Raw genomic sequence first — 23,769 nt, forward strand, 5'->3', positions numbered from 1 at the left:
TTCGTAAAGTTTTATTGAAAAATCTCCTTGTACGACAATTTACGCGCCATCTCGAAAAATGTATACAATTTCAAATTAAGTGAAATTCCAATATTTAGCTCGAGCTCAGTTTCTGTAATTTAAAAGAAATAAAAATTTTCTGGCAGCAAAATGACAGTGGTGCTATTGGTTATGCCAGAAATCCAGCAAGCGACGCTGTAAAAAGTTATGAAATGACAGTTAGGTTACATAAAGGGCAGTTAAATAAAAACACGAAACTCAAAAAAGAGAAAAATCGCGAATTAAAAGGAAATAAAATGAAATTGATCACCAGCCGTGATTAATTGTATTTTCCGTTTATCCATTGACCCACAGTTAAAGAGTTTGCCCATAAATCAACGACCTTTTGGTCCATTCAAACCTACATATAGTATAGGTTACTTTGTATATATCTGCACACATTTAAGTAATTACTTCTTTTTTATTTACACAGTAATGCACACAGTTTATACAGCTGTGACTGCTATGTGGGAAGTTAAAAAGTTTGTTTACGTTTTACTCATAGTCTTTTTTATTTGTCCCGGCCATATTATATTGATAGTATGAGAGTCTCCAGTTTAGCTTATAATACTATTATATATCTAAAACTTTTGGGTTTAACAGCGTTTCCTTATGTTAAACATATGTAAATATAAAAAAATTGTTGTTTATATTTGTTTGTTTTCTTTGTTTCAAAACCTTGTTCTAATTTCTAATCCACAAAGCAATTGAATATTATTTTAAATGCACACAAAATAAGTAAATAATTATTAATGAAACATGATTTAACTTAAGCAAATACCTCGGTAGAGCATTGTATTGATCCTCGATCTCTTGAATTGTTTTCTCGTTTATCGTCTTAAGCCCGAATCATTAAAAGATTATTTGTTTTATAACAGTATTTCAGTGCATCTCACATTACCTGTTTCTGTAGTCCCCGAGATGGCAGAAAACGCTGGTATCCCGATAATTATGTTACAGATGAATCTATCTATTCCAAAAATATCATCCGGTTCTGTTCTCTGTTCTTTTTTATGGGTTAGATAGGTAGGTGAGTATGCTATGTTAATTATTATTCATTTCAAATAATTTCTGAGTAACATTGTTTTATTTTTATTTTTTTACTTTAATAATTTATTGCTTTGTGAATTTCCTACAAGTACCGCTTGCCCTTTAAATATTTTACTATGCCTAAAACATACATATGTATGTACATACATATTACACTCTTGGGCCCTTGTACAGTCATTCGCTTTGTTGTAAATTATATTTTCAAAGTCAAGTTGCGAAATGTTTTCCACACTTAAACACAAACAAACACAAATGAGCTTATTTATATAGAGTTGGAATTCGAGTACGTAAATATGTATTTATGTATCAGTGTATGTATGCATGCGTGATTGTATATATGGATGTATGTGTGAGTTTGACTTTATCATTTTACTGCAGTACTAAATGAATAAAATCAACAAAAAAAGCACAACTTGTGATACGCTCACGCGCTCATTTGCGCACAAGCTCATGCGCACATTATGCGAAGAGCTCATTCGGCTTAACCCCCTTTACCGCTGCCACGCTGCTCATAAACACAGTGGCAACAAAGCTTTTAACAACTCGCAAAAATCGTTGCGAACGTGACTACTTTAACTAGCAGAAATCGCTAGACTGACTGCCGGTTGCCCCCTTGACCAAAGTCGTGCTGGTAGGCTGTATTAAGACTACTTGCTGTGCTCGTAGAACAATTTATGGTGAACTTTGATTAGGCGTTTGTAATGTAAGGAAATTGCAACTCTCAAGCCGGCGAGATTATTCTTTTTATTTATACATATGTACATACATACATATGTACATGAGTTGCTTGTTTTATTTATTAACGATTTTATGATTTAATGATCGTTGATTGTGATAGGATCATTTGTCTCCGATCATCACTCAAGCAAATTTGAAACATGCAGTTTTGAGAAAACCCCGTTCGAAGATAAACCGATAAAGTGGACTAAACTGAGCTGCTACACTTTAGAAGACTGTAACTCAAGAACTATTTGAGATAACGATATAAAATTTTAATATTATATTTTCAAAGGTCTAACCCATCGAAATATGAAAAAATTTTCTTATTTTATTTTTCTTTTACATTTTTCATTATAGTAGTTGTGCTTCTTATCTAGTTCCCTCTGCCGAATAGCATTAAATCATCAAAAATCGCTTATGGAATTATACTTTACGCTTACTCGGCTTCAACGTACCCAACAGCTTGCGCCCTTCACAGCCACTCTGCCAAGACATTTGCTATTAGTGAGCGAGTGTTAGCGCGCACGAACACCGTCCGTTACGGCAGCTTATTGCTTCGCGCTAGCGAATTGTGAAATTACTGTGCGAAATTCAATATACATACATCTGCAAGGTTTTCAAATTAAACACACATTTTTCCTAATAATGTGACTATTCTGAAATGCTCTCAATGTGAATTGTATTTTTTTACACTCCGATATACATATGTACATATGTATGCATGTATTTAAATTCAATTGATTTTAATTTTTTGTCATGTCCTTCAAGAGAAACTCTATTTAATTAATCATTATTACTATATCGCATATGAATTCCCATATTTATATTGATTTTTTTTGAAGAGCCCGATTGGTTGCCACACTCATCGTTCAATTTGAATAAATATTTGGTACCAAGCGTTTTCTATATACATATACTTCCTATATTATATTTTTATACACACTTTATAACTCACAGCCAGAATTCTGAAGTTTTGTCGATTACTGTACTGTGTTGATTTCCACTTACCAGCTAGATTTTCGAATTAATACGATTCCCTTATTATATGGCGCTTTTTGTAGCCTCAGAACCTGATCCATTTATGATAATTACTATCAAGAATGCGAGAAATGTACTTTGTGACAACAAAGTACCCGGAAATTGTAAATAAAACGCAAAACATTTAATTATTCATCAATATTTATAGATGTAACACACTTACATATGTCAACGATTTTTATATTCCTTGGGATGGTCTTCAGCTCCTTCAGCGAATTTTGTATATCTCTTCGATCGACTGAAAACGAGTTTCAGGGAGCGGCAATTTCATTTTGTGGAACAAGAAAATATCACGCGGAGCCAAACGTAGTGAATACAGTAGTTGATCGATGGTATTCATTGCATTTTGACTTTAAATTCGGTCACAATCGAGGCTCGATGCAATGATGCATTATCATCCTGTAAATTCTATGAATTGTTCTTCCACAATTCCGGGCGTTTTCGACGGATGTTCGCACGCAAATGCCTCAATATTGCGAAAGAAGAACTTCTTGCACGATTAACATGTCCAAAAATACCCGACACTCTTTCTGAAAAAATTTCACTTTCATCGGGACAAATCGAGCAAGAACACATTTCATATCCAAATTATCCACAAAAAACATTCGAACGGACTCCCGAGAGATGTCGAGCTCTTTTGCCAACTCTCTAACACTTGCCTCACGATTTTCAAGCACCATATCCCTCGCTTTTCCAATATTTTCATCAGTTACAGGCGAAGGTCGTCCAGAACGAGGCATGTCTTCAACGATCTCTGAAGCGTCTTCTGAAGGCATTCCACGACTCGTAGACACTCGAAATTTGATTAGATATACATAATTTGAGACGATATTTTTACCCGTTGTAAAAATCGGAACACACTACTGAGGTGTACCGACTTAAGCAGCTGCTGTAAACAAATCGATCTCAAGACAGATCGCGCTCATATTTAGCATAGTAATTAAGACAGTCCTAGAACTTAGCAAAAAACATTTTTTTTTAAATATCATTTAACCGGGGAATTTAATTACAATTCCCGGTTGCTTTTTTTGCCACAATGTACAGTTTCTGACAAAAGCTGTGGAAAGTGCTATCAGCAAACGATCTTCTATGTGAATCAACTAACGAAGTTTAATATCAAACCATTCTTATATATGTATATTAATACTAGTTCATACGATAACACTAGTTATCTAATTGAAAATAAAAATGCATATATTTAAAATCCGCCTGAGATCAAATTCAAACCTTTTATTTCTTAATTTTTGAATTTCAATTTATGGCTTTTGTTGCTGCTTTGTCAGTAAATTTTTCAATTTCTTTTCTTTTTTTTTGAATTTTTTGTGTTTTTGTTTCAATATTTTCTTTATAAAACAACGCATACAAATCAAAACAAATGCTTAAACAACATAATTAAAAAATTCAGTGGCTATTTTACGTTTTAGCGCAGAAAGTATAAGGCTACAAATTAACCAATATAGCACAATGTTGCATTTTTGCAAAATAATTTTTCTCACACTTACATAATATGCTAGAATAATTGTACATTTCGGTTTAGGAGCAAAGTAAAAACTCAACAACAATCAAGAATTCGAGTGCTTCAGTAAATTCACTGCAACTACAATACATTATAAAGGCAGTTTAGAGTTACTTTTTGTTTAAATATTTACATAAATCACTTTCAATGAAAAAATACTAAGTATTTAATTTATAAAAAAAAATGGAAGGCGGGTGGTGACGTGAGGAACAATAATAAACATTATCAACGTTGTCTACAGTAAGCACTGCCAAAGTAGAAGCTTGAACGCCCGCTACCAGAAGAGGCCCAGCCAGCGCCATGGTGTGTCTTCCAAACTTCGTTAAGTCCATGTTGGCCGCGCGCGTGCGTGTATGTTGCCAACGCTGATGCGGCGGCCCGTTGAGTTGTTTGCCGGCGACAGTTGAGTTGTTTGCCTTAGCGCCGGCAAAGAACTGGCTGCTTGCTGCTTGCAGTGCACCAAACAACAACGTTGACAAATAAGCATTGTGTGATGACAAACGACGACAACAACAAACAGCATGATGTGAAAGTATGTTTATGCCTGCATGTGTGTGTGTGTGTGTAATTGTTGCTGTGATGGAGGAGGAGTTGTAGGATGGCGTAATCATACAGCGCCTGCGCTTAGATAACCAGCTACCGCACCGACCACCACAATGTCCACGTAGTAGATGACTTTCCGACCACCAACGCTGCAATTGCCGCTGTTGCTATATCGTCAACGTCATATATATATAATACACACGCATGTGTAATCAGCTCATTTCGACGTCATCATCCACAACAATTGCATGCTGCTGGCTATTGCCGGTGGCAGTTGTGTGCGTACGCGAATAGTTAAGCGGCTCCGTATTGCTAATATCACAGTCGTCAGCGTCTTCGTCTTCGTCTTCTTCACAGTCTTCTTCAGTAACAAAGTGGTGTGCGGCAGCAATATTATGACTATTGTTGTCCACTTGGCAGTCTTTAGTGTAATGCATTTGCTGTGCTCCCCCCTCCACACGTGAAGGTGTTTGTTCCAACACATCGTTGTCATCATCATCACTTTCCATTTTCAAATCATCCAAATTCGTATGAACCGAGAGGTAAACGTAATCGTGTGGCCGCTGTTGCTTCAGCCACGGCGTTAAGAATACCTCATCGGCATGCAGACGTTCCTTGTAGTCCTTACAAAGCAGCAACAAAAGCAGCCAACGCACCGGACGCGGTAAACAGGAGGGTATTTGCACCTGACCATGCCGTATGATCGTAATCAGATTGCAGTTGGGTCGCTCATAGAACGGATATTGGCCAACAAGCATTGTATACAGTATAACGCCCAGCGACCACATATCGGCAGGCTTGCCTTGATACGTGGGGTTCGGGCAGAGCAGTTCGGGTGCAGTGTAGAGCGGGCAGCCAATCTTGTCGCTCAATGTGTCATCCGCGGGATCGTTGAGTATCATAGAGCCCTCCAACGATTCATACTGGATTTTCGTTCTAAAATGAGAGCAAGAAAAGCAGAAATTAATGTTGTGTTCACAAGTAATTGGTTGACTAATGATGACTAAAATTAATGTTGTTCAACTAAAACCGGCCGTATTGGTTAGTCGAAAAAGTCTTTTCGTATTTTGTCAATAGTTGTCATTGTGTCATACCATATAGTGTTTTATTTATTAGTATAAATATAAAAAAGATTAGTTGAAGTTTGTTTAAAAATACGAAAAGACTTTTTCGACTACCCCATATGTCTGTATGTATGACTTTCGACACGAAATTTCCCACTATAATGCAACAGCAAAATTGCAGACCCAACAATAAATAATCGAAATGTGCTTTGTGCAATTGTACACTTTTGAAAGCGTTGAATACATAATTCAATGTCGGCCGGCAGCGCACGCGGCGTTCAAATGTAATTGAGTAAGCCACAACAACAACAACGACAAGCGTCAAGTAAACGAATTAAAAATGAAAACAAATTAAAATCAATTATTCAATACAAAGTTGAGAGCGCAATGTGGAGCCAACAACCAGCAGCAAAAGAGCCTGCAAGCTGTAGGCCTCTGCGGCTGGCAGCAAACGTGTGCGCTCAGCAGCAGCTATGGAGCAACAGCGCGCCATTATTGAGTGCGCTGATCTTTCAACAGATCAACTGATCGTCAAAAGTCAAATAATCAATGAAGCAAGCAAACATTTCGAATAGCCGTACGATGTGTGAAGGGTTTGGCCTCATGCGCGCAGCAAATAGAAGTGGGTGACGTCGGTGGCTGAACGCTTAATGCCACGATCGCTCTTTGTCCCGTCGTCAAAACATAGTATGTACATATGTGATTGAGACTGTGAAATAATTGCAACAAAAATGACGACGATTGATTGAGCCAAAACAACGCAGTAATGAGTGAGCTCACGATGTTGTGCAAACGCGCGCCATCCGGTACGCAAGCGCTTCAAAAATGTAAGTGTATGTATGTGGTTGATCAATATGTACATATGTACATGTAGTTGTCCAGCGCGTCAATATGTTTGTATGTAGCCGCAGCTGACATTGAGCAAAAGCAAATCAATCTTGATTGAAATGAGCCAATCCACAGCGGTAAGTGTTAATATGACGTAAATTAATGAGCCGCGGCAGCAGCACACGTAACTGTAGCACAGCGCTGCTAACAAAAAACTCAAGTCGGAATTAATTTGTATACACAAATGATATGAAGTAGGCGTTGGCCCAAACTGACTTTGGCTAAGCTAGCGCGCGTGGGAAAAAAGTAAAACGAAACTGCAGTGACCCATTGACCTGAAAGCGCGTACAGCTTGCTTGGTGAGCCACAAGCGGGCGCGGCGGCAGAGACTTACAGACAGTAAACTTCAACTAAATGTCATTAATAGCATAATAGAGCACTAGCACAGTTAAGAAATAAATGGCAGGTGAGCGCACAAGAGGCGAGCGCGAGAATGGGCTTGGTATGGCACAGGCAAAAGCAAGAAACCAGCTCCAAAAGGAAGCACGCCAAATTGTATGTATTGTAATATAAATAAATTTACAAATATACATACATACATATGTATATGTGTGTGGCATATGTGTACGAGCACATGAAAGAAGCACTGAGAAATCGAATAACGAAAAACCTCGCGCTGACCCTGATATTACCACTATAACTAGCAACTGTAATAGTCACAGCACTACAACAAGTGGGGGTAATGCAATAAATTTTACAACAAATACACATACGCGCATATGAGCAGCTAAAAGACAACAGAAAAACATAAGCGAACGCGAGAGCGCGGCCTGCCAACGCGCATAGTGATCTTCACCAACTGACCTCGCGGCAATGCGTTGAAGAGAGGCAGTGGTTTCAAAAAAAAAAAAAAAAACAAAAAAAAATGAGCGAGCGCGCGCATATTACACATTATTTTGTTAATGTTTGCAATGCAATAACTTTTTTGGTTTTTTCAAATAAGATATGAGTAATCATGTGGAGGCACGACTAAACACTTTGTTGTCTGGCGGTGTTGTAAGAGACACGTGTAGAGCGCGCCAAAAAGCAATATGTATTTTTTTTAAATTTTTTTTTTAATTTTATTTTTTTTTATTTAATTTTTTTTATTTAATTTTTTTTTGTTTAATTTTTTTTTATTTTTTTTTATTTAATTTTTTTTCTATTTTTTTTTCCTTTGATTATACTGTAGCGTTTTTATAGCGCTTGGCCCGCGTAAAGCGCCAATGTAAAATAATATACAATAAATAAATACAAATTTGAAGGACTTCTTCAACGCACTTGCCCAAAGTTGCGTTAAATTGTTGCTGCCATTGCATGTTTAAGTAATTTTTGTTGGATTTAAATTCAAGACTCGATGAGACTACAATTTGTAGATCAGAGTCAGGGTCAATTGCATATTGTAGTTGTTGGGATACGAACATTTTCAGTACAAAGCGCGCAAGTGAGAGAAATCATAATTTGTATACGAATTTAATGTAGAAACGGCATGAGAAAATGTAGAAATTTACAGTTGTGCCACCTTACACAGCTAATTTGCGGTACACGGAAAGAAATAATTAAAGAATATTGTGAAAATATTTAACTTAGTAAAGCGCATAAATTTAGAAAATGAACCTTGCAGGTAATGAAAATTGTCATAGACACGCAATTATGTATATGTACACATGTATGTACATATGTATGTGCATGTGTATGTTTTTATGTATGGTTGTTTGTGTGTGCCTATGAGAGCTAAAAATTGAATGTCGACAATGAGACAAAGGCGATGACGAATGTGCTAATAAAAATGAACTTGAAATTAGAAACGCTAAAATTTTATGCACATATGTATGTACGTACATATGTATACATATATGTATATGGACGTAGATATGAATGTAAGAATGTGAACTTATTATGATTCAAGTTTACTGAAAAAAATCTAAAATGGAATAATTTAAAAAAATCATATAAAAAAACTTAAAAATTATATAAAAAAATAACATAAATAAAAATAAATAAAATAAAATAAAATAAAATATTTAAAAATACTAAAAAATATTAATAAATAATAAAAAAATAAAATGAAAAATATACATATTAAATAAAAATTAAATAGGATAATAAAAATAAATTAAAATTAAGTTAAACACAAAAAAATAAATAAAAATAAATAAAGTAAAATAAATTAAAAATTTAAAAATACTAAACAATATTAATAAATAATATAAAAATAAAATGCAAAATATACATGTTAAATAAAAAAATTAAATAAGATAATAAGAAGTAAATTAAAATTAAGTTAAACGCAAAAAAAAATCAATAAATAAAATAACATAAAAATTTTATAAAAATAAAATAAAAAAATAAAAATAAAATAAAAAATTTAAAAACAAAATAAAATTAGAAGCAAAACTACCTATAATTTATTTATTTATTTAAAAGAGAACTAATTATACAAAACTATAATAAATTATAATATAAATAAGAAGATATTGTGCAGTGATTTTTGGAATAACAACCTGCCTGTTTCTAGCGTATATTATTTAAACCCATTGGCATAAAAAATATGTATTAAAAATAATAAAATTAAAAACCAAAATAAAATATTGAAAAAGTAAAATAAATATTTTGTAATCATTTTTTAAATAAAATGAAAAAATAGTTAAATAAAGTAAAATGTTAAAAGAATTCAAAAAATATTAAAATGAAAAGTTAGATATAAAACAAAAATTAAAAAAAAACCTTTAATAATATAAAAAAAATATAGATCGGAAGATTTATTATATATTATATTTTATTATATAATTTTATATAATATAAAATAATAATATATATATTTTTTATATTAAAAAAATTAAATTTAAAAAATCTTAAAAAATAATATAAAATATTAAAAGTTAAAAACAAACAATAAATAAATAAAATTAAATTAGAAGCAAAACTATAATAAACTATTCTATAAATAAAAAATAAATAAGAATATATTGTATATGGATTTCTAGAAGAGCCTAAGGAATATAAAAAATAATAATATATAAATAATATAGCAATATAATATAATATAATATTTAAAAATATAATAAAATATTAAAAAATTATTTAAAAAATAAAATGAAAAAAATTTAAATATTAAAAACTAAAATTTAAAAAAATCTCAAAAAATTAGTGTAGAAAATATCAAAAAATAATATAAAAAATAACTACAATGAATAAAAAAAAATAAAAAAAGATAAAAATTACTAAAATGTAATAAAAATAAAAGAAAAAATAAAAATAAATTAAAAATAGATAAAATAAAATATTAAAAAAACAAAAAATAAATAAAAATAACTAAAATAAATAAAAATAACTAAAATGAAATAAAAATAAAAGAATAAATAAAAATAAATTAAAAATAGATAAAATAAAATATTTAAAAAATAAAAAATAAATAAAAATAACTAAAATGGAATGAAAACAAAAGAATAAATAGAAATAAATTAAAGAATGATAACATAAAATATTAAAAAAATTTTGAAAAATCTTTAAAAAAAATTAAAAAATAAAAAACATTGAAAAAATAAAAAAAAAATACATTTAGAAAATACTAATAAAAAATGTGCAATATAATTAATTTAGAAGCAAAATTAAATAAATTGATTAAAATAATAAAAGTTAATATTGAAAAATTCTTTGAACAAATTAATTAGAAATATAAAATATGTATAAAAAAAACAAAATAAAAAATAATATTTGAAAAAATATAATTAATTTAGAAGCGAAACTAATAATAAATTGATTAAACGATATTGTGAAACAAATTCGAGAATAGCTGTCGACTTCCTCCATATATTATGCAAAACCCTAGGCATATATTACTAATCACTTGCGACGATCGTCAAAAACCAGATATAATCACTTTCGCAAGCCTCAAACACGCCGCTTGAGGCCGACAACAAGTTCGATAAGGCAAACACGCAATAGCCGGTTTCATTGTTGTGCGCAAAAGGTGGCACTAAAAAAAGGCGACTTTAAAGAAAATGCTTGATTTGCATAATAAAAGCAATGGGAAAATGAAAGTGGTAAATGAAAAGCCAACAAGCAGTGCGCAACACAAAAGCGAAAGCAGCCAAGAACAGCTGATAAAGGATACTTTATGGAAGACAAAAAGCGGAAAAACTAAGCTAAACACAAAGGTATGTGCATTAGCAGCAAATAAAAGCAATATAAAGGTAAAAAAAATTATAACTGTAAAGAAAACTGTAACGTTGTGTTGCAAAAAACACGACGCAGATTCATATGTAAATTCTTGCGTGTGTTTGTCTAAGCATAACAATTGGTTGGCAACAAGGCATGGAAATGAGAGAAAAATTCAACCCTTCGTTTGAGTTGATGACTCCTTTTTGGTTTGCGTGACTTCGTTCTGACTGTTGAACAAAGGTGGCAGGACAAAAGTTGCCAAATGCATGCTGGCGTATATAACTTTTGTCTTTGTAATATTACCCTTGCGGATTAAAGCAAACGCGTACAACGGCGCACTATTACTTGCCATGTACTTGTATATATGTATGTATGCACCTATGTATGGAGACAGTTGCAGTGTGGTGAGTTGGCAACAAAGCGCTAAACGGATTGTGGTGCAAAATATTCGCAAATTGCATGTCATGCCGCAATTGTCTGACAAGTGACAATGACAGAGTGCATTTTTATTGTGCTGCAGCTAAGAATAAGTGTAGCTTTGTGTTGCTTTACAGCTTAGGCATATCTTCGAGTGGCACTGGATTAGGCAGCGCTAATGAAGCATGAAAATGCAGTGCAGCAGCAGCTATAATTTGCATTTAAATATTGTGCAGTAACTAATTATAATAGGAAGGGAGTAAAAGTAGTAAAAAAATATGTACTTAGTGAAGGAAAATGTTGCATGTGGGCTGACAGTTTGTAGGACAGGCTTGTCAAATGTTGCAAATTATGCTGATTATCAAGAGGATGGCATGCTTTTAAATCGCAATGTGCTAACCAAGAATAAATTTGTGCAATAACAAGCTTTATCAATAATAAATGAAGTAGTTGTATGACAGTTGCTGGTTATTGAAGCGTGCTTGAAATATTAAAGAAAACAAGAAAAAAAAAATGTAAACTAAGCTATAACTTTGTCTTTATAAATAATCTGCACCAAATGTCGTGAAGATATCTCTTCAAATTAAATTTTTTCTATACAAGGATATAATTTTGAATTTTCAGTTTGTATGGCAGCTATATGCTATAGTAGTCCGATTTGAACAATTTCTTTGGAGATTATAACATTGCTTTTAAAAATAATCTCTACCAAATGTCGTGAAGATATCTCTTCAAATTAAAATTTTTCCATACAAGTACATAATTTTGACCGTTCAGTTTGTATGGCAGCTATATGCTATAGTAGTCCGAACTGAACAATTTCTTCAGAGATTATAGCTTTGCCTTGGAAAATAATTCATGCCGAATTTCGTGAAGATATCTCAACAAATAAAAAAGTTTTCCATACGAGCACATAATATTGATTGTTCAGTTTGTATGACAGCTATATGCTATAGTGGTGCGATATTGGCGTTTTCGACAAATGAGCAGCTTCTTAAGGAGACAATAATGTGTGCAAAGTTTCAGATCGATATTTCAAACACTGAGAGAATTAAGATGAAAGTCTGCACGCCTTGAGGTATGCAACGCAATTAATTTTTTCCTTTAATACGGGATTATACTTCTTTACATTTGAAAGCATGTTGCAATTATTACTGCTGAGTCACCAATAACCTTATTTTAAACTGCTGTTATACAATAACACTGCAAATTGACTGCTGCAAGAACAAGAGCACTGGCGATTGCAAAATGAATTAGCAATTTATGCCACTTAAATGGAAAAAGAAACGCTAATTTTAGACTCATTTCAATGAGGAGGGCGAACATTGAGACAATAATTTATTCATTCGCCGCAGTTTTTGTCAAACGGCTCTAACAACGTTGTTCTGCTCGCTACTGTTGCCACAGCTCTAATGACCTCAATAACGCCTACGTCACCGCCAAACAAAACTCGGATGAAGAAAAAAACCAAAAACAACAAAAAATATAACAAAAAAAACGAGAAAACAACAAAAATGAAACAAGAAGAAATAAAACAACAACAATTAAAAGAAAAACAACAAAGCCAGCGCATGAGCTAAGAATAAAGCTAAGGCAACAACATAAACAACAAATAGTAGCAACTGTTGCGTTTGCGCTTATTGCCACATGACGGCAACCGCAACAACAACAACAATAGCAATAGCAACAAAAAGCGCAAATGCGCAATGGCAACGATGATGGTCATCACTGCTAGCGCTTGTTTGCTGCCAGCACTGACAGTGGCAGCCACACAAAACGCCAATAGCGGCAGCAACACACACACATACACATTTAAGCACATACATACATACATATATACACTTAGTTCAGTGTGTGTAGCAACAGCGTGCAGAAGAGCGGAAAACGCTGGCAATTTACAAATTGCAATGGCAATGGCACCAAAAGTACGAAACCAGCAAGAGAAAAAAAGAAGGAAAAACAAAATAAAAAAATGAGAAAAAATAAAAAAGCAAAAATAAAAACAAAAACAATATTAAAACATACAAAATAAAAAAATAATTGCAACAGCAAAATAACAAAAATATTACCACTACACACATACATACATACAAGCTCATGTACGAGCGCAAGACGTTAAAAATAGTAAAGCAAAAATATGAAATCGTTGGCAACAAGACAAACTGATTGCGTTATTGGTGTTAGACAGCAGCAATAAAAAGCAAACAACTACTTGTGTACAACAACGTTAATAACTAGAACAAGAATTGCGGCACTCGGGCAAGCGCAAAAATTCTTGTCGCAATAGCACAGGCAGCGGCAACGTCAGCATGTTGCTTAAACATGACATGGCGGCATGGCAACAATGATTTGTGGCCAAACAAGTAGCGTGGCATGCCAAGGCACATTGTTGCTGTAATGTTGGCAACATTTTTTGTTACGTTTTTTCTCATCAAAGCTTTGGCATTTTTTATTTGAGCGGCAGTTTTTGTGCTGATGTGGCAACATTTGTTGTAAAAAAAATTATTTTTGTAAAAAAAATATTTGTTGTAAAAAAATATATTTGTTGTAAAAAAATATTTGTTGTAAAAAAATATATTTGTTGTAAAAAAACATGTATTTGTTGTAAAAAAAAATATTTATTGCAAAAAAATTATTTGTTGTAAAAAAATTATTTGTTGTAAAAAAAATTAGTTGTAAAAAAAATTTTGTTGCAAAAACAAATTTGTTGTTAAAAAAATTAGTTGTAAAAAAAATTAGTTGTTGTAAAAAAAAATATTTGTTGTAAAAAAAAATGTATTGCAATATATTGTTGTTGTAAATTCGAAATTGTAAAATTGTAGCGATTAAATTGATTTTCCCCGAGACATTGCAATATTAAATCAACGAAAACAACAACAATTAAATATGAACGTTAAACTTGTAATGTATTTGGTTTAAACAATTCATGAAATTACAGAGAGCGTCAACGCAGCGCTGAGCAGTCAAAAGTGGCTGCAAAAGAGGCAAAGAGTTGCTTTGTATGTTGTCTCAACCCCTCCAAATGAGCATTGCAATGTCTGGCCAAAAGCTGTCGGTGAAGTCTTGTCTACTTTTGACCGGTTTGATGGCTCTTTGCCCAATGGCTAGGCTAGGTAGGCAATGCTTGTACTCACCGTTGTGTAAATTGGCGGGTGGCTCTTTCAATTACCGGATAAGCTGTGGCAACATTTATGGCATAACAGTGAATGCGCTCGCTCTACGCGAAGTTTTTGTGGAAGTCGTTGGATTGTGATTTCAAAGAATGAGTTTTGAAATTTTTGCGAGTAAAGTACAATGTAATTTCAAAGAATGTGCTTTTGCGCGTAAAGTACGATGTGATTTCAAAGAATGAGTTTTGAAATTTTTTCCAAAATCTACAATATAACATATAATTAAGCAGGAAACGTTGCGATATTCATTTTTAGAGCTAATAAATATATAATTGATAATATTATATTATTATTTAAGCACTAGTGATACACTTTTATACAAGGGCGTCATGTGAGCACTTCGGAAAGTGACGAATTTCGACAAACTTGTTAATTGTTTATCTTCGTATTTCGCAATTTGATGAAATTACGCATTAATAGTGAAAATAATATAGGTATAGGTATAGATCATATTTTCTACTTATTGCATATTTGATGAAATTCTATTGCTACAAAATATTTTTTTTTCATCTCTTAATAAATTTTTTTCAAAAATTTTTATTTCAAAAAATTTTCAAATATTATTTTTATAAAAAAAAGGCATCTTTAAAAATGTTTTTCTAAAAGAAAATGTATTCTAAATCCATTTTTAGAAAATTTTGTATTTCAAAAATTTTCAATGTAACCAAAAAACAATTCCAAACATGTTTTTCTACAAAAAAATTTATTCTAATTACATTTTTACAACATTTTATTTTCAAAAAAAAAATCCATATAATCAAAAAAGGTTTCAATAAATGTTTTTCTACAAGAAAAAGTATTTTGATTCCATTTCTTTTCAACATTTTGTATTTCAAAAATTTTTCATATCCAAAAAAAGAAATCAAATATTTCTATATATAATATGGATCTTTAAAAAAGGTTATTAAAGAATATATTATTATTTTTCAGCATTCAAAAATTGTCTATATAACCAAAAAACACTTTTCAAATAAAATTTCTAATATTTCTATATGTAATAAATTTTATTTATTAAAACTCTTATTTAATTTTTTCAAAATTTTCTATCTAATAAATTTTTTCCTTAAGCCAAATAGTTTTTTCAAATATTTTCTATATCTATATAGAGCATTTAAAACACGTTTTTCTATAAGAAAAAAAAATTATTAAAACCACTTATTTAATTTTTTTTTAATTTTGTATTTCAAAAATTTTCCGTATTACCAAAAAAAAATTTCAAATTTTCAATAAAATATTTTTCGCTTCAAAAATTTTATTTACAACAACTTTAAATCCACATTTTTCAAAATCTTGTACTTACAAAATTTTCCATTTGGTCAAAAAAATTGAAATAAAATTTCAAATATTACCTATGTAGCTTATCTTCACAAAAGAAAAAAAATATTTTCAAAACACTACTTTTCCACATTTTGTATTTTAAAAATTTCCCAAAAATCCTTAAAAATTTCAAATACGCAAAATTTCGAAATACTCTCAAGGCACTTTACTCACTTCATGCTCATTGCAGCGCTCTATCGAAATGGCGCTCTCGCTTAAGTGTTTGGCCCGCTTTTGATTATTTCAACAACTACTATTTCTCATCATAATTGCGGCATTTTAAAAGAGTGTGTGGCGCCCAAGTATGACAAAATACAGAAATATCAACATACAGTCGGCAATAAAACTACGAGTACAAGTAAAAAAAAAAACAATATACGAATGAATTTTTTAAGATGAATTTACCTTGTACACTGTATGTGCTCACTTTTGTCGCCGCGTATATGAGTGTGTGTGTAACACAGCAATTGCGTAGCCGCGCTCCCAGCGCTGTTGTGGGCACACCTCACGATATATGTACATATGTATGTATGTATGTGTACATGTAAATGTATAAATGCGGCAATTATGAGCAGACAGATGGGTTTGGAAACATTTTCGATTGTCGGCCATGACTAGCAAAGCAAACTGGCTTTCAATATAAAAGCGAGCACATACAAGCATACATTTTTTGTGCTATATTCTTGTGCAATTTCGGCGTTTTCCGCAAGTTTTAGATTTTTAGTTTTTTTTTCTTTTTTGTAGCATACGCACACGTGCGCGCCAAAGCAACACGAACATTGATTAACCGTAGACACTCGCAACAGCCTGGTAAATGGCCTCCACACTCAACGCTAGGCATTGCAGCGCCCCAAGCTGCTGTTGCTGCAATACCGACAGACAACGCATTGCACCACATGTTGAGTGTGCGCCCCACGCTCTCTCACCGCTTAATGAGGCTTTTAAACGCAAGCGCTGCGCCCACCACCTCCGCCACCACACTTCACCCAACAACGTAACATATTCAATGTTATTGCGTACGCGTGTGAGTCGTTCGGTCTGGCAATTGCAATCACGTTTGGAGCAACAAGTGAGCGTTCGGCAAAGTTTAGCGCGGCCAACGCGAGTCAAGTTTGCTCGCATTAATGGCAATAACGAGTTTTTACGCTGCTAACTTGTGTCGATTTCAACTTTTCGTTACGTTGGTGCATAAATGCGGCTTACAAATTATTAACTACTATTTTTTCTGAGACTGAAGGTTTTTAACTCGTTAACGAAAAAATACGATTAAATGTACTGCTTTGCGGTGAGAGCGTTTCGTCGCTATAGCGATGTTGCTGAGCGCTCTCACATGTTGACTCGAGAGTCAATGTTTTACAATACCTTCGCAAGAATTTGTGTAGAGTAAACAGCGTAAACGAGCGGTGTAATTGGATGGTGGGAGGGTGTCTTGTTAGGAGCAGAGGTGTTAAGTAGAAGAACAGAAACGCAAATCAAGGATTGGCAACAATTTGGTAACCACCATTCTTTTGCAAGACTGTTTAATACTACGCAGACTTTGAAAGTATTTTTTGCTGATAATAGGCTTTTCTTTTTCCTAAGATAACAATTCAGTTGAAATCATTAAATAATTTGTGGGAACTATTTTTATTTAAACAAAACTATATTTCCCCCTCAACAATAACTTGAAACGCGAGTTTTATGATAGGACACACAAACACCTTAGGGTTAGCTGTTGTTGTTGCAGATAATATTTCTAAAGTAATTTCGTAGTATGTTGCCGCGCTGACAGTGCTTGGTCCGTTAATAAAACGGGTCCGTTCAGTATCACATAGAACCGACTGTCATGGGAACGGACCTCTAATTCTCACAACAGCCGGCTCTACTTACTGGAATCGACCCGGAATATATCCGGCCAAGAGCTGTTATTTCGGAGATCTAACACCGTTTAGATCGGAACGGACCTTAGGTTAGTCTGTTAGGCTCCTGACTCCTAACCACCTTAACTTGTTAAGAAAATAGAGCATTCTATTGTATGTCCCTTAACTTGTTATTAAAAACAAAAAATAGTGCATTAAATTTAGCTTACCTCGCTTCGTCAATGAAGAAGAAACGTTTCAGTTTCAGATCACGCAGTATAACGCCCTTCTGATGGCATAAACTCACAGTCTCGGCGATTTGATGAAACAGCGCCTTAGCCTCATTTTCATGCAAACGCCGCTTATTCCTTACGTACGTATGCAGATCCTCATAAACCCCTTCGGCACCTTCGTGCGCTTTTGGTGGCGGTATTATCAGATACGAACGATTGGCATCCAATGGCACAATTTCGTGTATATCCCGTATCAATGTATGGCCATACAAAGAGCTGCGCGCTATATCACCTGCCGTTTTGATGTCATAGTAGGCGCGTTGCACCTTATCATGTGGCTCGTTGATAATCTTGCAGATGTATTCGGTTTCCGTGAAGACATCGGTACAACGGAGGCTAGACGCCTTGAGATCGATTAGATGACGATAGGAGGCGGGTGTGCGTGCAGCAACAGCTGGTGATAGATAGCACAATTGTGTGCTTATTAGGAACCGATTTTTAACCACTTTTACCGTCTCCTCCTCGCGACTTTGTTCCGGGCGCAGCGCATGCATCTCACAGAGTGAGCTGGGTGTGCCAAGCTTTTCACGTATACGCTCGAGTACACGCGAATCCGCCAGCGATTTCTTTGGCGTACAGAAGTGTTCATAGCTGCTGCTGCTGCTGCTGCTGTCAGGACCGCCTCTATGCAAGCGCGGTGTGGTTGCAGGCGAACAAGGACTGTTTGGCGCTATGACAACATCCATGGATTCGGAACTGAGCGAGGAGGCAGGTGAGGGTGGCGCGTAATTTATAACATTTAAGTGGTTTTCGTTAATTTGCGCACGAACACTATTGCTGGTATCCATTTTGATATGTATTCTTGGTTTTTATGTTTCTATTTAGAAAATGTCACAGTTCAATTTTGGGCGCACTTATCACAGTGGAGTTTATAAGCTCTTGTTTGTTTCTTCAGTTGTGTACAGATTCACGCTTATCACTTGCTTCTGCTTTATTTACGTACTTTTTTTTCTTTTCTTCTTCACTTATCGCCTGCTTTGCGTATCTCTTATATACACGACATTTTTGTTTTTATGCTTCTACTTGGGCGATTAACTTCACTTTTTCTTTGAGTTATTGCATGAGTTACCAACTCACTACAAAATATTTTAGTTTTTTAAATTAATATAGCAGTTTCAGCAAATTTTAATATTACACACGTTTATATGCAGGCAGAAACATATAAATTTATTGCTTTTAATGCAAATATAATCTCAACATCGAGATTGTTGAATTTTCTTTTAATATAAAAAATAACTCTGTTGTGTCGTTGCTCGTTTGCCAGCACGGCTTTCACACAAGTAAATATTTATTTACAACTAACGCGCTCACTCGCTGAAATACAACTGAATCATTTCACCGCCAGCAACGTATATTTGAAAATTTTTTCGTCGTCAACGAAGTCGTTCGAAAACGACGGACTTCCATATATTTTTCTTTTCCTTGCATTTGTTTTGCTGTGCTCTTCAGCTCTTTTGCTTTGGCTGCGCTGTTCGTATGCATACACTCGCTCTCTCACAGCTCATACTTCTCACGTTACATTATGGTGGTACTTTTTAACAACAGTGATGCAAATATACGCGCTCACTCGCACTCTCTGTGTATAATACGATAGTATTGTTGTTGTTTCTCACCTCTATATTTTTATATGGACCTCTCCTATATAATTTTTTTTTCAAGTATACAAATGCAAACAATATTTTTATTCTTGCTGTTTTGTGAGAGGATTTTCTTATGCACTTCTCGGCGTACGCGCTCTGAGTATTGCTTCAGGTATTGCCCTTTTGAAGCAATTGTACCAAGTTCGAATTTTATAGTGTTCTAGGTTAAGGTATAATATTTTTTAACTTTAATATTGCAAAAAAAAAGAAAAATTTCATTCTGCAGCAGGAGCAATAAACTGTTATTGGTAAGTAACGATTTCAAAATTATTTGAAAATAGTCTCACATAGTACTTATCTAATTGTATGCAAGAGTTTATAACGGTTTAGTATATCGTCACATAAAATGCAAAATAACGCAACAACACCTTTCATAAGTTTACAGACGAAGGAAAAACGATATATGTATGTACATATGTATGTATGTAATAGAAACCACTAATATTGAAACAAATTTTAAGTTTTGGTTATAAAATGGTTATATGTACATACATACATACATATGTATGTATGTATATTGCTTATCATATACTCATAGTGAAACAATTTTAGAGTTTCCGTTATAAAATGGTTATATGTATGTATATTGGTTATTATATCTGACAAAGATGCGTTGTACCTACAGAACATTTCATAATTTCGGTTTTAAAAATCAAAAATGCTTATAAATTTTATTTACACAAAAAATTGCAATACCTACCTAGACTACCTAGTCGCCACATCGACACCTATTCATATGGGCATATTGTACTCCCGTATCATCATTAGACCTTCATTACCCCACGCGTCAGTTAACCTTCAAGTTTATTTTCAAGGTAAATTACAAAAACAATTCAAAAGCACCTTTCACTATTATAAAAACAAAAAAATTGTCGTATCTCTTGCATATCAATACCCTAACAAAGCATCCCCATACCGACACACCGTCGGACCAACAGCGTACCATAAATGCTGATTTTATAAACTTCTCTTATTGCAGTCAGTATGCACATTTCCATAGCGTTTTCATAGTCTCTGCATACTCTCTCCAAGCTACAAATTTCGTCACATTTCAACCCTCAAAACAAGCAATCATACGCTCACATTGCCTTCGAATGTGAAATGTTTGTTTGAGTACAGTTGACGCCGTACTTATTTAGTATATTTCTTTGTGTGAAAGAGCACGTTCTCAGGACATGTCATGGTGCTGCAAATATTGCTGCTTGCTGGTCATCATCATATTTCAATACTATGCTGCTTTGTTGTGCTCAGGTATGACTGACTTTGAGCAAAATTCCTTTGTCAACATGTGGCTGTCTGTAGCCGAGCGGTAGCAACACAAAGTCGGTGGCTTCATGTTTTCACGAGATAGTGATGGAAGTCTAGGATTTTAGTCAAATCAAATCGTACCGGATTTGTTGGTATTGTACCTAATTATGTATGTACATATGTACATTTAGTATGTCTCACTTGTATCATTTGGGGTATATTACACATATGAAGTCTTACATACTATACATAAAAGTATGTACGAATAGAAGGTATTTTCTATAGAGAAAATGATCTATCTTGATTATAATCAGAGAAAGTACAGAAATATCATTTATAATGCCTAGTAATACTTCGACTAGCCTAAAACTTTTATAGAAAAAAACCGTGTTTTTAAAGGGTATTTTAAAATTTAATTAACGGTATTTTAATTAAGGAAATGTTCTATACAATATTTATAAAAAAGCGCGATTTTGAAGGGCATTTTAATAATTAATTATTTATTTAAGGATATTTTAAATGTTCTATATAAAATGAATAGAAGTACTATTTATAGTGCCTAGTAATACTTCAAATAGCGCAAAAAAATTATAAAAACCAGCCGGAATTTTAAAGGGATTTTTAATGATTATATATTTATTTAAGGGTATTTTAATAAATAATTATTTATTTTAAAGAATTTTAATAAAGAGAATATTTTATTATTAAATGAATAGAAATACCGAAAAAAATATTAAAAATACCGTAATTTTAAAGGGTATATGAATAATTTGTTATTTTTTTAAGGGTATTTTAATAAAGGAAATGTTCTACAAAAGATTAATAGTAATACCAAAAAATTTATTAAAAAAATACATTGATTTTAAAGGGTATTTTAAAAATGTATTATTTATTTAAAGGTTTTTTAATAAAGGAAAAGTGCTATAAAAAATTAGCAGAAATGCCAAAACAATTTATGAAAAATACCGCGATTTTAAAGGGTATTTTAATAATTAATTATTTAGTTAAGGGTATTTTAATAAAGGAAATGTTCTACAAAAGATTAATAGAAATACCGCAAAATTTATTAAAAATATACATTGATTTTAAAGGGTATTTTAAAAATTAATTATTTATTAAAGGGTATTTTAATAAAGGAAATGCTCTATATAAAATTTATAGGAATACCTAATAATTTTATAAAAAAATTCCGTGATTTTAAAGAATATTTTTAACAATTTATTTGCTTAAGGGTATTTTAATAAAAGAAATGCTCTAAATAAAATTTATAGGAATACCAAAAAATTTAAAAAATACCATGATTTTAAAGGGTATTTTAATAATTAATTATTTAGTTAAGGGTATTTTAATAAAGGAAATGTTCTATATAAAATGAATATATAAAATACCCTTTATAATACCTAGTAATACTACGTTTAACGTAAAATTTTTATAAAAAATACCATAATTTTAAAAACCTATAAGACTCCTCATTGAATTCCATATGAAAAAATTATTTCAAAATAATTTTTAACACACTTATGTATATAATGCATTAGATATTTTTAAGACTTTTATTAAACAAAAATTAGTCGAAGCTACAATTGCAGTTACCTACGGCTGCACATCAATTCTTTAGCATCACTATTGCTTTTTCCTCTCACACACTATCATGCGCTTGCTGTAACCACTCGAAAATCTTGTACAGTTGCGCGTGCGTAGTGCGTACGTTTCAACAATTTCAGCTATAGCTGTGTTTCGGCTGCTGTTCGTAGCATTTCTGTAAACAAAATGAAATGTTGAGATGCATATGAACACGTATACGAAGCATTGAGCGTTAGCAACATTGTAGCTATGACGATTTCGTTGAGGAAATGCGCTAGTATGGCCAGCCAACGCTCATTTTAATATAATTGAGGATCAGCAGAACGTTTGTGTGTATGCGCAGGAATTTTGTTAGGGTGGTTTTGTGGTTAGAGACCTATGTTGGAACTGAATTAAAGGATTTTTATTTATTATTATATTTTTATATAGTTAAAATAATTGTATTGTAAAATTGTATGGGGCTTAGAGTAAAAATTGTTTAATTAGTTTTCAGAGGATTTTATTGGCGTTAAATATATTTCGTGTATAACTATTGTAAGGTTCTGTGAAAATCAGCACTAAGACACATACATACATACATACATACATATGTACATATGTACATATTTTCCAATTTTCTTTTTTTTATTGCCATAATTTAGCCACGAATTTCGATATTCTTCATTGAAATAAAGAAAAAATCATAAGCACATTTATTGGCAAGAAGTCTGTGAGTTACAAAAAATTCCTTAGAAATCGGCTTAAAAAATATTTGGTTTTGAAAAACACTCAAAAAAATTTTGGAATTAAATTAAAACTGGCGATAAAAAATACACACTTAAACAATTGAAAATGTCTTAAAAATGTGTTTAAAAAATATTTGGTTTTCAAAAACATAATTTTTGAAAAAAAAATTTAAAAACTTTTAGATTTAATTTAAAACTGGTGATAATAAATAAACACTCAAAAAATAGTAGAATGAACTGAAAATTGCTGATTAAAAATTAAAACTCCAAAATTGTTTTCAAAATTTAAAAAACCCAAATTCAAAAATTAAAAAACAGTATAAAAAAATAATAAAACTTCGAATTTCCGAATAAACATATAGTTCCAACTATAGGCATACATTAGTATGTTCGTTCTATATAATAAATATTTTTTTTGTTCAAAATGCCAAAAAATTAAGCGCTGTTATTGATTCTTTATTTGCTAAATGCTGTCGCCGCCCTCCATTCAGCCAGAAGACCCAATAACAAGTGGCAGAAATTAACACCAGTTTGCC

The 23,769-nt window shown here is 32.5% G+C and overlaps 1 protein-coding gene across 1 annotated transcript; it reads right to left on the reverse strand.

Moving 5' to 3' along the window:
• Positions 1 to 4,226: 4,226 nt before the first annotated feature.
• On the reverse strand, positions 4,227 to 19,365 carry LOC120777269 (tribbles). Its single transcript, XM_040108473.1, has 2 exons — positions 17,974 to 19,365; positions 4,227 to 5,842 (listed from the first exon to the last, which is right to left on the reverse strand). Exons 1-2 carry the CDS (start codon positions 18,822 to 18,824, stop codon positions 5,119 to 5,121), a joined length of 1,575 nt encoding a protein of 524 aa, XP_039964407.1. The 5' UTR covers positions 18,825 to 19,365; the 3' UTR covers positions 4,227 to 5,118.
• Between the last annotated feature and the right edge of the window lie 4,404 nt (positions 19,366 to 23,769).

Source organism: Bactrocera tryoni, chromosome 5, assembly GCF_016617805.1.
Source record: "Bactrocera tryoni isolate S06 chromosome 5, CSIRO_BtryS06_freeze2, whole genome shotgun sequence".
Classification (NCBI taxonomy): domain Eukaryota; kingdom Metazoa; phylum Arthropoda; class Insecta; order Diptera; family Tephritidae; genus Bactrocera; species Bactrocera tryoni.

Excerpts from the sequence above, each read along its gene's own strand:
- LOC120777269 (XM_040108473.1), bottom strand. The coding sequence starts at position 18,824 with ATGGATACCAGCAATAGTGTTCGTGCGCAAATTAACGAAAACCACTTA. Across the intron at positions 5,843-17,973 it reads TTCTTCATTGACGAAGCGAG|AACGAAAATCCAGTATGAAT; the intron begins GTAAGCTAAATT and ends CTCTCATTTTAG.